Source organism: Suncus etruscus, chromosome 11, assembly GCF_024139225.1.
Source record: "Suncus etruscus isolate mSunEtr1 chromosome 11, mSunEtr1.pri.cur, whole genome shotgun sequence".
In the NCBI taxonomy this organism is placed as follows: domain Eukaryota; kingdom Metazoa; phylum Chordata; class Mammalia; order Eulipotyphla; family Soricidae; genus Suncus; species Suncus etruscus.
Genome location: NC_064858.1, coordinates 36,087,459 through 36,100,607, shown reverse-complemented (window position 1 = coordinate 36,100,607; position 13,149 = coordinate 36,087,459). Strand labels below are relative to the sequence as shown.

The following is a 13,149-nucleotide window of genomic DNA, read 5'->3' as shown; positions in this document are numbered from 1 at the left end:
AGCCCCTGCTTGAAATCTACACTCCTGCTTGAGACCACCATCCCACTTAGAGCAAAAAGGACACTGAGGTAGCAGACTTGCTCGAACCACTTGCAAGACTACTTGTAAAACCATCACCAATTCTACTCTCATTGGAATAATGGTGCTGATGGCCAGTGTCAGTTGATCCAGGGCCAGGCTCAGCATCAACTTGTGTTGTTGGTCCTTTTGTGCACAGTAGAGCTAAAGAGCTGTAAAGTGTGTGCATGTTGACTGCAGACCACTGCAGTGCTAATCCTGACCCCACATCCTCCCCAGTTGTGGGATGTTAACGTTCTTGGGGCTTGATTCCATCTGTCAGTACCTCTGGACACTGGGTGATGTAAGAAAGAATTACACTCTAGAGGGTGCCTTTAACATTGCGATTCTCAGGGACCCAGCACTCTGTGCAGGTTATTTGAGATCGTTAGTTGGTAATCTTGATTCTTTTGATAATTTAAAAAGAAAAAAAAAAGGCATGTCTGTGATCACTTTCACTGAGCAAAGGCAGTGCTATTTTGCCTGTAGTTCAGCAAACTTCAGTGACTGAGCACTGTTTGGGCAGTTCTTTATCTCCTTACTAAACAGTTCCAGTTTCCTTCTCCAGACTTTACAGCTACACATGCAAGCACCAGCTTTTTATTCTGAAATTCCTTCAAGTTAACCCGGCACCATCAGTTTAACTGGGGCACCTCAGTTGCTTTAAGATTGAGCTCTACTTGTTTCAGCTGTAACCTGTGTGCTCTTCAGGTATGCGGCTCATGGCCAGCCTTGTAGGCCAGCCTTGGGAACTTCCTGTTAGTCCTCTGCCTGTGTCCCCTCAGAGTGAACAGCTGCCCTCTAGACCTGTGTGTGTCCCCGTCAGACCTGGCAGGAGGAAGCCATGCAATCCCAGCAGAGGCTGGCCAAGCCTGATAAGAGAATCTGGGGGGCCTAATCAGCATATCTCCCTTCCCCCTACCTCATTCAGTTCTTGCCAAGCTCTGCCTCTCCCACCCCTCTTCTTCCTCCCTCTGGGGGGGGGGGGTGTCTCTGCATTAACATTTGCCCTCTGACCTTTGACCTAGGGTTGTGCTGGCTGAGATGAGAAAGCCTGCAGGCCACAGATAGTGGATTTAGTCCTCTTCTCTGCCCCTGGCTTTCTCCTGGGATGGAGAGGCCGCCCGGAACCCAGAAGTTGGCTCCTAGAACCTGAAAAATAAGTCTTTTAAGTCACCAGGAAGTCTTCCAGAAACTTCTTTTTGCCCCTACGAAGTATCATCTATGAGATTAGGAGACTGGGGCCATTTGGGTTTTGTCCCGGAAGGAAGCCTCAGCTGAGTTATCTGACTTATTTCCCATTCCCAGACTTCCCCTTATCTCTGGGACCTTTCTCCTCTTTTGAGGGGATCCACACTGGGCTAATGGATTCCTTTGAAACCTGATCCAGGTTTTTTTGCTTCTCTTCTTCCAGGCCTTCCTGGGCTTCCTTACCCTTGCCTGATTGAGCCTCTATCTCTCCCTGTCACCCATCCCACCCCCACTTGGAGTCTGCCCCTCCAGTTACCATGAAGACTTTGCCACAAAGGCCAAATGAACTCATAGAAATCCCAGGCACTTGGGGCTGGAGAGGTGGTGCTAGAGGTAAGGTGTCTGCCTTGCAAGCACTAGGCTAGGATGGACTGCGGTTCATCCCCCTCATCCTATATGGTCCTCCCAAGTCAGGGGTGCATAGCCCTGAGTGCATAGCCAGGAGTAACCTGAGCGTCAAATGGGTGTGGCCCCCCCAAAAGAAAAACAAACAAATCCCAGGCACTTACTTAGCACCAACAGGGGGGGCAATTTAACATGTTGGAGTGAATGAATGAGCAAAAATCAAGGCCTAGAGTTTGCAGAAATGCCCCATGAACCTCTCAGAAAAGGCCTAGGGGCCTTTTTTCATAGTTTGATGTCTTATCACTCACCAGCTATCCCAGTATCTATATTTTTTGTGCGTATGTGTTTCTTTTTTAAACCACACCCAGTGCTGCTCAGGAACTACTCCTAGCTTTGCTCAGGACACCTTCCTGGCATGCTCAGGGGGCCATATGGGATACCGGTGACCAAACTCAGGAAAGCTCATGCAAGGCAAGCACCCTACCCACTGGTTTTTTGCTCTGGCCCCCCAGTATCTATCTTGAGTGATACTTTTCTACAGATGAGATTTAAAATGACTAATTAAATTAACCATTTCACCCCAAGTTCCTCCCTTCCACCACACCATAACAGGGATGTGTCATATGTGTGGAGGATTGTGTTGGATGTGGTGTGTGTTTGGGTTGTGGGGAGATATTGGAGGGTGTGTGTTGGGGTGTATATGTGGTTAAGGTATGTGGGGGGGTGTATCTTATTTGTACCTATCTGTAAAGTACTTAGAAAAGGACTCTTTCTCCTCACTTTACACTCATGGCTGACATTCATGACATGAATGACATTCTACACTCAGGACATGACAGCATTCTTGGTTCAGTTCATGTTTTGTCAGCACTATATGGCTAAACTTTTTTTTTTTTTTTTTTGGCTTTTGGTTTTTGGTTTTTGGGTCACACTCGGCAGCGTTCAGGGGTTACTCCTGGTTAGAAATCGCTCAGAAATCGCTCCTGGCAGGCTCGGGGGACCATATGGGATGGCAGGATTTGAACCATCGACCTTCTGCGTGAGAGGCAAATGCCTTACCTCCATGCTATCTCTCCGGACCCATGGCTAAACATTCTTTTCACCAATTCTTTTGGGTTAGTGTTGAGTCCACCTCCCACCTCCCCAACTCCATTAGGACTTACTAATTAGTGATTTCAGCATAGACCTGAACTTCCAGAAGGTCGCATTCTAAAGTACGGGGGGGGGGGGGGTTGGGGTTTAAACATTAGAATTTGGGAGGAAGGAAAATGCAACTCATCCCTAGTGGGGGTAGAAGATGATGCACATGTCTTGGAACTCTATTTTGAGTTCTTTCTGCCACATCATCGCAAGCCTTTGATTTTTGTACACTTCTTTATATCATTTATGCTTCCCAGCAATGTTTTACAGAAATCAAACTGGAAAATGGTCCCTTCTGGAAGGAGGCAGAACATGGTCAGGGTGGTGGTGGCTGAGGCTGATGAACGTCTGTGCTGGGCTTGTGGGTTTGCAGATTTTGGATCATCCTTCACTGGATGCTTCAGGGAAAGGGTGATAATAGAAACATGGAATTTGAGAGAATTTATTCTTTGCTGTTGCTCTCTATAACCTAGAAATGTCCTAGTCAAAATTTATAAGATTTCAACCAAAGGCAGTTTGAGAGTTTGGTTTATTTGGAGGTTTACTAGTTCCTTGGGTTTTTTTTTTTTAACCACATGATAAAAGTGTGGGCCAAATTTTGATGAATTTTAAGTAGAGAGAGGAATAAATTAAGGATAGAAGACAAGAAAAGAAATCTAGTTCTTTTTTTCAATCAGCACATTTAAAATCCAAAACTGTCTTTTTGGACTGTTTAATAGTGAGAAAAGATTGTGCCTAAAAGGAAGCCTATAAAGAGAAAAGCTTGAGGACTGGAGCAGTAGTGCAGCAGGTAGGGCACTTGCCTTGCACACAGTCATTTCAGGTTCTATCCTTACCATCCCATATGCTCCCCTAAACCCATTAAGTGTGATCCCTGAGCATAGAGCCAGGAGTAAAGCCTGAGTAACTAGGTATGAACCAAAAACTTAAAAAGAATAAAACAAAGTAAAAGGTTTGGCATCAGAAAACTTTCTACCAGAATGAGTTTCCTACCTGTCCATGATATTTTTCTTCCCCAACTCTCCCTCCTTCCATGTCCACCCAACTTCTTTCTATCTGACTTCCCTTGTGCATTTCCCCAGATATGTTCCCACTTTCCAGCTGGGCAGTGCCCCAAGAACAAACCCAGACATCAAGACCAGACCAAAAAAACCTTCTTGTTTTAGACAGAAGACTCCTACATCTGGGGGATTTAATGCACCCACTGTCCACCCAGGGCATTTCCTGTGTCCGGAGCTTCTCTGCCTGCTGGCGGCTCTGGTCTTGTAAGTTTCCATGCCCTGCTGCCAACTTATAATAACAGAGGCCGCCACAGCAGGGCAATAGCATCAGCGCCCACTCCATACGTGGGTGCTTGCTTTGCAAACTGAAACAAAGCTTGGAAGGTCTCATTGCCATCCTTTCAGCCTCGACAGTAGTTGTGCCCAGACCACCAGGAGCCTGGAATTAAATCCCTCAGATTCAGTTCTCTACCATTAATGTTATCAGCTTCATCAAGTACTTCCTCTTGGAGTGGTGTCTGCAGAGAAATAAATAAATCAAGCCTCCTCCAAATCCCAGATCCTGAGTCAAAAGTTGGATTATCCAGAGCCCTGTCTCTCTCATTGTTCCAAAGATCTGGGCAGGAACAGAGAGTGAAATCTCCCCAGGACATTACATCAGTTCCTCTTTTACCCTTGGCAAGAAAGTGCTTCCTCTCATGGTCCTCGCAGACTTCCTAATTCCCTGATCACACACCCATGCACCCAGCCTTGAAGCTCAGGACTTCAAAGAGATTCTCTGGTAACCTGGCAGTGGCCGGGCCAACACTTGTGTTCCTTTTAAAATATATAAGATGGGAAATGATTTAGGAAATAAGATTTTGTTTTATACATGGATTTCATCTCCTTAAGCATTTTGAAACCTCAATAAGCTTTTATTTAAAAGCTTATTTAAAAGGGAGATATTTTGTAAGTGGCATTTAAGAGAAAAATGTATGAAACGGCAGAATCAGATGGACTTGAATAGTTGCTGACAATTGAAAAGTAAACCTTGGAGAAAAGATAAATTCAGTTTTGAGGGCAACAGATTTAAGATCTCTTTAGCTATGTAAAGAGAACTTAGGACATGCAGGATATGCATGTGCTTGGGTGTTGCCCGTGCCCATGCATTGCCCTCACCCATGCTGCCACATCTCCCCTCTTGGAATCTGTTTTTTAGGGCTCCTGTACTCTGGAGAAGCCATTGTTCTCTCTTGGCTACTTATCTTGCCTTAACTCTCACCTTACCTCCCTTATTTTCTACAAATGTGGGGGGGAGGGAGGGAGGAAGGGAGGGAGGGGGGGAGGGAGGGAGGGAGGGAAGGGAGGGAGGGAGGGGGGGGGGGAGGGAGGGAAGCTTGGCCTCATTCCCCTAGATCAGATACCTTCTGAATATTAACACTTTTGTTGATGTTAACTTCATCCATGTCCTGTGAGCTCACATTGGTGTTAGAGTTCAAGTGAGAGAGTTTGTACCTTTAATCCCAACCTTTATGCTCTGCAAGATTAAGTACTTAAAGGGAAAGTTTTTTTATGATGGGAATATTAAACTTAGAAAGAATTGGCTAATTAACTATCATATACTCATCACCAGTTTGGGTGACCGCCAACTCCAATCGATTTTTTTCTTGTGTCTTGTCCACTATCTCCTTCACATTCCAGTTTCTTTTTCTATATTTAAGCAGCTTCCAAGACATCATTTCACTCAAAAGCATATAGAGTGATTGAAAAGATGGTGGTCCTAGATAAAATCATAATCACAGAACCACCACATCACCTAATAGTTCTTCAGTATCAAAAATCTTACTAACATTCCTGTTTTTCATCTCTTATTAATGTTTTTCCAGTATATTTGAATTAGGATCAAAGCAAAGGAGTAGATATAGCAATTATCTGATGTGTCTGTAAAGTCTCTTTCAGTCTCTCGGGCTCCATCCAAATCTTCTACATGTACTTGCTGACCCTCCCATGGCATATAAAGAGAAATTAGTCTTAAGTAGCATAACTTTTTCCTGATAAAGTGATGTGTTGACACAAGTGTAAGTGGTTTTCTTAAAAATTATTTTTTATGATGAATAACAATTGTGAAAGTAAACATCTTTGCCATGAGCCTGGTCTTAGAGAGAAACTTTCTGTTCTTGATCGCTGAGTAAGAATTAAGCTATGGGTTTGTTATATATGGTCTTTGCTAAGTTGAGATAAAGCCTTCTAGTTCTATTTGATGATTGTTTTCATCACGAATGAGTATTGAATCTTGTCAGAAGTTTTCTCCACATTTCTTGATATTTTCATACGATCTTTCTTTTGTTGATGTGTTGTGTCACATTAATTGACTTGGATATGTAAATTATCCTTGTATACTTGGGATAAGTTGCATGTGTTTGTGGTCAGTGATCCTGGGGGAGAGGGGAGAAGGCTTAAACTTATTGTATTGATTGAAGTACTATGGTTTACAATACTGCCAATGGTAGTTTAACATGCATATAATACAACATCACACCATCACCCATGTACCCTCCTCTCCCTACCCAAAGTTCCCAATGCCCCAAAACTCAATTCTGTGGATCAATTTTTCCTTATGTTGCCTTTGGCCCTATGTTACTATCTTGCTGCTTATATCTTGAAGTCCCACATATGAGAAAGATATGAACAATCTTTTTGATGTATCATCGAATTCAGTTCACTAAGATTTTGTTGCCAAGGCTGATGATACATCTCATCAGAGATCTCATTAGAGAACTTAGAGAAGTTGCCTTGCATGTGTGAGGCCCTGGGTTTGATCCCTGGCAACACACACACACACACACACACACACACACAGACACACAGACACACATGATTGTATTAAAGATGTTTGTTTGTTCTGTATTCATCAAGTATGTTGGACTGTAATGTTGTGTTGTGTTGTGTTGTGTTATGTTATGTTATGTTATGTTATGTTATGTTATGTTATGTTATGTTATGTTATGTTATGTTATGTTATGTTATAGTCATTTGCCTGTGTGGCTTGACGTATAGATAGTGTTGGCCTCATTGAAGCTATTAGGAAGGATTTCTTTTTCAGTTTTGTTTAAGAGCTTGAGAGGGAGGGTAAGTAACAAGTCTGCGTTAAAGACACAGTAGATGGGGGCGGAGAGATGGTATGTAGGTAGGACGTTTGCCGAGAGTCAGTGGTTTGAATTCCGACATCCCATGTGTTCCCCCAAGCCTGCCAGGAACGATTTCTGAGTGTAGAGCCAGGAATAACCCCTGAGCACGGCCTGGTGTGACCCAAAAACCAAAAAAAAAAAAAAAAAGAAAGAAAAAAGAAAAGACACAGTAGATTTCACCAATAACCTATCTAGACAAAGACTTTTGTTTGGAGGAGGTTTTGGTTTGGTTTGAGTTTTAGTTACTATTTCAATTTGCTTACTTTTTGGTTTCCTCTTTCCTCCAGATTATTGAGAGTTTGTATAATTCCAGAATTTAATTTGTCTCAGAAGATGAATTTCTTCTAGGTTCTCCAGCTTAGTGACAAAGTTGTTTATATTTACTTGTGATCATCCATTATTTCTGATCATTCATGTATTTATGTCACTTACAACTTCCCTTCTTTTATCTCTCATCTGGTTCTGGAATTTTCTCTCATTTTCTTCATGATTCTAGCTGAGGGTTTGTCAGTCTTACTTATTCCTTTAGAAAACACCTCTTGGTTTGTAGACCTTGATCTTTATATCATTATTTCTGTTCTAATTTTTACTAGTTCCTTCCTTCTTACTTGGGTTTCATTTGTTCTTGCTTTGGTTTCTTGAGAATTGAAGTTAGATTATTAATTTGAGCTTTTTTTTCTTGTTCTCTGATGTCAGCCTGTATTGCTATAAACATCCCTCTTAGAATTGTTTTTGCTATGTCTCATAGGTTCTAACTGGGTGTGTTTTTGTTCATTCCCGGGAATCTTTTTCTTTCTTTGATTTTCTCTTCCACCCAATGTTGAGTAGTCTGGTGCCGGAGAGGAACATATGCTGGATGATCTCACTCATATATGGTATATAAAGAAAGAAAGAGAATAGACAATCACAAATGAAAACAAACTCTTGGACTCTGACTATAGAACTCAAGTTACCAAAAGGGAAGGGAAGTACACAGGGTAGTGTAAGGTGGATTAGAAGCGATTTAAGGACAGCAGTGGATGTGCTTTGGCACATTGGTGGTGGTGGTGATTTCATTAACCAAAAGAAATAAATATTAATATATTTTTTTAAGGAACAGAGGTTCAGGCACCTTACGTTCAACTGTGACCCTGATTCAATTCCTGTTGCCACATGATTCCTCTGAGCACAAACACAGATTCAGGAAGAGCCCCTACGTACTGGCAGGTGTGACCTACCTCCCCAAAGTTGGTGTGTTTTTAGGAAACTGAAAATATTTTTTTATTTAAAAATGGAAATTATGGTAGTATATTTGCTTTATGATTACTGAATGCTTTGAACAGTGCCACCCAATCAATACATAATATATATACTTGACTAATTATCATTCTTAATATTCACATCAACCCCAGAAGGCGTAGATAGAGAATAGGACAATTTGGTTATGACAAATCTATGTAGAAGAAGGAGAGCATCTGGAGAGAAATGCACAAGCACCTCGAAAACCACCAGGAAGACTTGGATCACAACAGAGAATGTGAATTCATCCTGTGGTGTTTACAAGCTTCTAGTTATTCCATGCAGTGCTGGTGCAGTGCAGACAGTCTTATCTTGGCTAGTGGTAGGAAAAAATTTTCTGGCATGTGCACATTTGGTTTAGAGCAGGGGTCTCAAACTCAATTTACCTGGGGGCGCAGGAGGCAAAGTCGGGGTGAGGCAGGGCCGCATAAGGGATTTCGCTTACCAAATATTTGCAATAAAAAAATCGCATTAGTAAGAAAAAAATTGCAAAAAAATCGCATTAAACATTTGCATACCCCGAACGGAACTGCTTGGGGTATGCAAATGTTTAATGCGATTTTTTTCTTACTAATGCAATTTTTATTGCGATTATTCAGTAAGTGAATAATCGCGAATACTGCGATATTTGAAGGCCGGCCATGGGCCACAAAATGTTGTACAGGGGGCTGCAAATGGCCCAAAAAATAAAGATGTTCTCTATCCTGTCAGGAATGTGCTACTTAGAGCCCATCACACACATCTTTGGTTCCTACCTTTAATATTTACTTTTATTTGTTTTTGATGCCACTGCTGGCACTGCTCCGAGCATACTCCTGACTCTCTAATACTCAGAGATCATTCCTGATAGGACTCAGGAAACCATATGTGTTGCTGGAGATCCCCCGACATGCAAGATACGGGCCGACCCTACTCTCTGGCCCTATCATTTACTTCTGATATAATTATATAAGCGTCCCCCCAACCATGCAGGCTTGACTATTCAGTGCTGAGGGTGAGTACAGTGCCTGGAATAGAACTGGAGACTTTGCTTTTGCCTGACATGAGCTCTGGCCACACCAGCTCCAGACTCAACTTTAAACCATGCCTCAGTTTTCTCCTGCCAGTGTCTCAGGGTCTGTGACTATCTCTCCTTCTGATCCACAGAGAATTGTCACCAGCGGCCGGTGGAGAACGTGCAGCACAACCCTCCCACCATCGAACTGTTACACCGATCACGGTCGCCCGTCACCAATCACCGGCCCTCTCCCGACCCCGAGCAGCGGCCCCTGCGCTCCCCCCTGGACAACATGATCCGGCGCCTCTCCCCAGCCGAGAGGGCCCAGGGCCCGAGGCTCCACCAGGAGAACAACCACCAGGAGTCCTACCCCCTGTCCGTGTCTCCCATGGAGAACAATCACTGCCCGCCGTCCTCGGAGTCCCACCAGAAGCCATCCAGCCCCCGGCAGGAGAGCACCCGCGTGATCCAGCTGATGCCCAGCCCCATCATGCACCCCTTGATCCTGAACCCCCGGCACTCGTTGGATTTCAAACAGTCCCGTCTGTCCGAGGACGGGCTGCACAGGGAAGGCAAGCCCATCAACCTTTCCCACCGGGAGGACCTGGCCTATATGAACCACATCATGGTCTCCGTCTCGCCACCTGAGGAGCACGCCATGCCCATTGGGAGAATAGCAGGTGAGTGAGTGCTCCCGATCCCCCCCCCAATCCCTGCTCCAACTTCACACCTTTTCCAATTAGCTGCCCTCCAAGGTTCTGCCAAGGCAAGCGAGGGCTTCTGCAGGGAGGAGGCAAACTCCCTAATGGGCCATTTAATGAGCCGCTGGGATAGAGTTAGTTAATGAGCCTCAGAAATGTTAAGCAACAAATGTCCTCCGTCCAGCCTGCAAGGAGAGCCCCATCAGAATCGGGGCTAAGCGAAAACATTTAAAATAAAAAGGTTTATGAGCATGTTAATGGCCCTGGCCAGAAGTTTCCAGCAGCTAATTAATGACCAGATGCAGCAACAGAAAGAACCTTTGTCTGTACAGACTCAGGCCTATAATTCCATCCTTGGGCCTTGCAGCCCTCACCTTGGATGGGGGTACAAGAAAGAGAAAACTGTTGAGGGTCATGTGCAAAGGAAACCACTCCCAGATTCGCTCCCCTGGTGACAAACCCAGTTGGCTTCCCTCAGAGTTGAAATGGGTGGAGACTAGGAAGAAATGTCGTGTTACCATACTTTGACCCACACTTGACACATGGAGACACTTTCCCAAAGCTGGCCCACTAACCAAGGTTCTTTTTCACTTCTTTTTTTTGTTGTTTTTTTTTGTTTTTGGGTTACACCCGGCTGCACTCAGGGCTTACTCCTGACTCTACACTCAGAATTTGCTCCTGGCAGGCTCAGGGGACCATATGGGATGTCAGGATTTGAACCATCTACCTTCTGCATGGAAGTCAAATGCCTCACTTCCATGCTATCTCTCCAGCCCCCTTTTTCACTTCTTGAACCTGCTGTGCATGAGAAAGCAGGGGACACAGCACCTTTCCCATACAGACTCTTCTCTAGGGTGGTGCTGGGGAGATAGATGTGAAACCCACTCAGATGGCAGGAAGACCACAGGGAGTCTTGCTCCCGTCATTGGTTGCGGTTACTGAGTCCTTCCTGCATTACTTCTGGAAAGCATCAGGGAAACTGGGCATTTGACTGGGGCTTTGCAAGACCCCTGACTCAGAGCTGAAGGGGATGTTGCTCTGAGGATGGATGGAGGCCACAGAGGTCACACTTGTTTAGCTATTTTTCCTTCCACAAACTGGGGCAGAAGCCCAAGACAGAGTAGTACTCAGTCATTCTGGCCACCCAGAGCCCACAGAGCATGAACTCCCTTTTGTCTGGACCTGTGATCTCATTTTTGCTCACACCATTTGTTCCTAAATTCTCCTTCGACCACAGTGAACTCCAAGGTTGCCTCAATTCTGTTGTTAGGAATGTTGAGTCAAGAAATGCCAGTGACTGGGCCTGGAGAGATAGCACAGCGGTGTTTGCCTTGCAATCAGTCAATCCAGGACCAAAGGCAGTTGGTTTGAATCCCGGTGTCCCATATGGTCCCCTGTGCCTGCCAGGAGCTATTTCTGAGCAGACAGCCAGGAGTAACCCCTGAGCACCGCCGGGTGTGGCCCAAAAACCAAAAGGAAAAAGAAAAAAAAAATGCCAGTGACAAAAAATGGGATGTCTTTGGTATGAGTACTATGGGGAAAAAATATTATCAGAGTCTAGGTTTTTATTCAGCATGATCCCTTGAGGTTGAGAGCAAGGATTGGGTGGGGACATGAGTGAAAAGAGATTAACTGTGAAATGGTTGCTGAAGGACTAGGTGAGAATTGTTTGGAGGTTCCCACCCCTGTAGCTCTCTGGGTACTTTTCTTTTTTTTTTTTTTTTTTTTGAGAAATTTTTATTTTTACCACGCAGTAATATTTTAGGTACTAGTGACATTGAATCAGGGGTATTCCCACCAACAATATTGTCCTCCATTCACCCTGTTCCCAGCATGCATCCCATATCCCCCTCCTTTGCCCCCAAGGCAGCTAGTATAAGTGGACCCCTCTGTGTCTAGCTTGTTGTAGATTGGGTTTCGATTCTGTTGTCGTTGGCTTTGGGTTTGGTGTTAAGTCTGGTCTTTCTTTATTTCTACTTGATGTTCATAGGACTGTTTGGTTTTGGTGCCCTCCCTTATTTCTCCTCCAATTTGTGAGGTAGAACAAGGTGGTTCAAGTTATGTGGTTCTGTTAGAAGGAAAGAAGAAGAAAGGGGGGGGGGGCAAAAATCTCACTTTTTAATAATAATAAAAGAAATCATAAGATTAGAAATAAAGAAGCAAAGAGCTTCAAAGTGAAGGGCTTGGGCAGAGCATGGGCGGGTCCCAAATGATGGAAGAAAGACTGGAGTGTGTATATAACGAATAATAGGAATGACCTGTCTTTGCTTTCCTGGAAAGACCCTTCTTATCTGTACATTTCCCTTCTGGTCTTGATTCTGGCAAGGTCTGACAGCTTATTGGATGTACTGCAGGTTCTTTTTAGTGATGTGTAATCAGAGGGACATTCTTGGAGGTAGCTTATTGCCCTTCGGTGCCTTTTATGTGGAAGAGCCATTTAGAAACTGCAGAGGAAGCCAAGCTCCAGAGAGTCTGGGGCACAGTAGACCTTGGGTCAAGGGTGGGGGTGGGGAAGTCCTCGAGGTCCCGTTGGATGCTGGCTGTTGCCCTGGATTCCATGTCAAAATTTGTCCACTTCCTCTGCTCCAGTACATCTCCTTGTGGACCCGAGATAAGCCTGTAGGTCAAGGTGTAAATTGTTAAAACTCACAGCATTATTTTCCCTTTATTTAACAGGTTTTATATATTTTAACATATTTGTCTCGGGTGTTTTTTTTTTTTTCCTTTTGGTTTTTGGGTCACACCTGGCAGGCAGTTCAGGGGTTACTCCTGGCTCTACACTCAGAAATCACTCCTGGCAGGCTCGGGGGACCATATGGGATGCCGGGATTCGAACCACTGTACTAATGCATTCAAGGCAAATGCCCTACCTCCATGCTATCTCTCCGGCCTGTATTTGTCTCTTTTTAATGCTATTGCTGTTTCTATCATTGTGTTCCTTAGCCTCAGTCTCTGAAGGGCGCATGTGGTCTGTCCATATGGAACCCTGTGAATATTGTACTAACAAGGTGATCTTGTACGGATGGCTGCCTCCACTTCCATAAGAAAGTACATAAAAGGGGAGTCTCTGCTTTTCTCTATGGCTCACAGGACTCAGAATTCCATGTGTGAAAAAAACCCGGATCCATCTTGGGAGGGGTGCAAGGGAAATTTCTGAATTAGTTGCTTTAGAATCCCCTAAAAGTCATTATTGAACACACTACTGGTCTATT

The 13,149-nt window shown here is 44.2% G+C and overlaps 2 protein-coding genes across 2 annotated transcripts in view; both read left to right on the top strand.

Annotated features, from left to right (window-relative positions):
- The window catches only part of BORCS5 (BLOC-1 related complex subunit 5), a 714,757-nt gene that overhangs the window by 220,193 nt on the left and 481,415 nt on the right, over positions 1 to 13,149 (top strand). The window lies entirely within an intron of this gene.
- Positions 1 to 13,149, top strand: part of ETV6 (ETS variant transcription factor 6) — a 245,923-nt gene that overhangs the window by 210,162 nt on the left and 22,612 nt on the right. Inside the window, 1 exon segment of the mRNA XM_049783341.1 lies at positions 9,386 to 9,916. Within this exon segment, the coding sequence (XP_049639298.1) occupies positions 9,386 to 9,916 (531 nt within the window).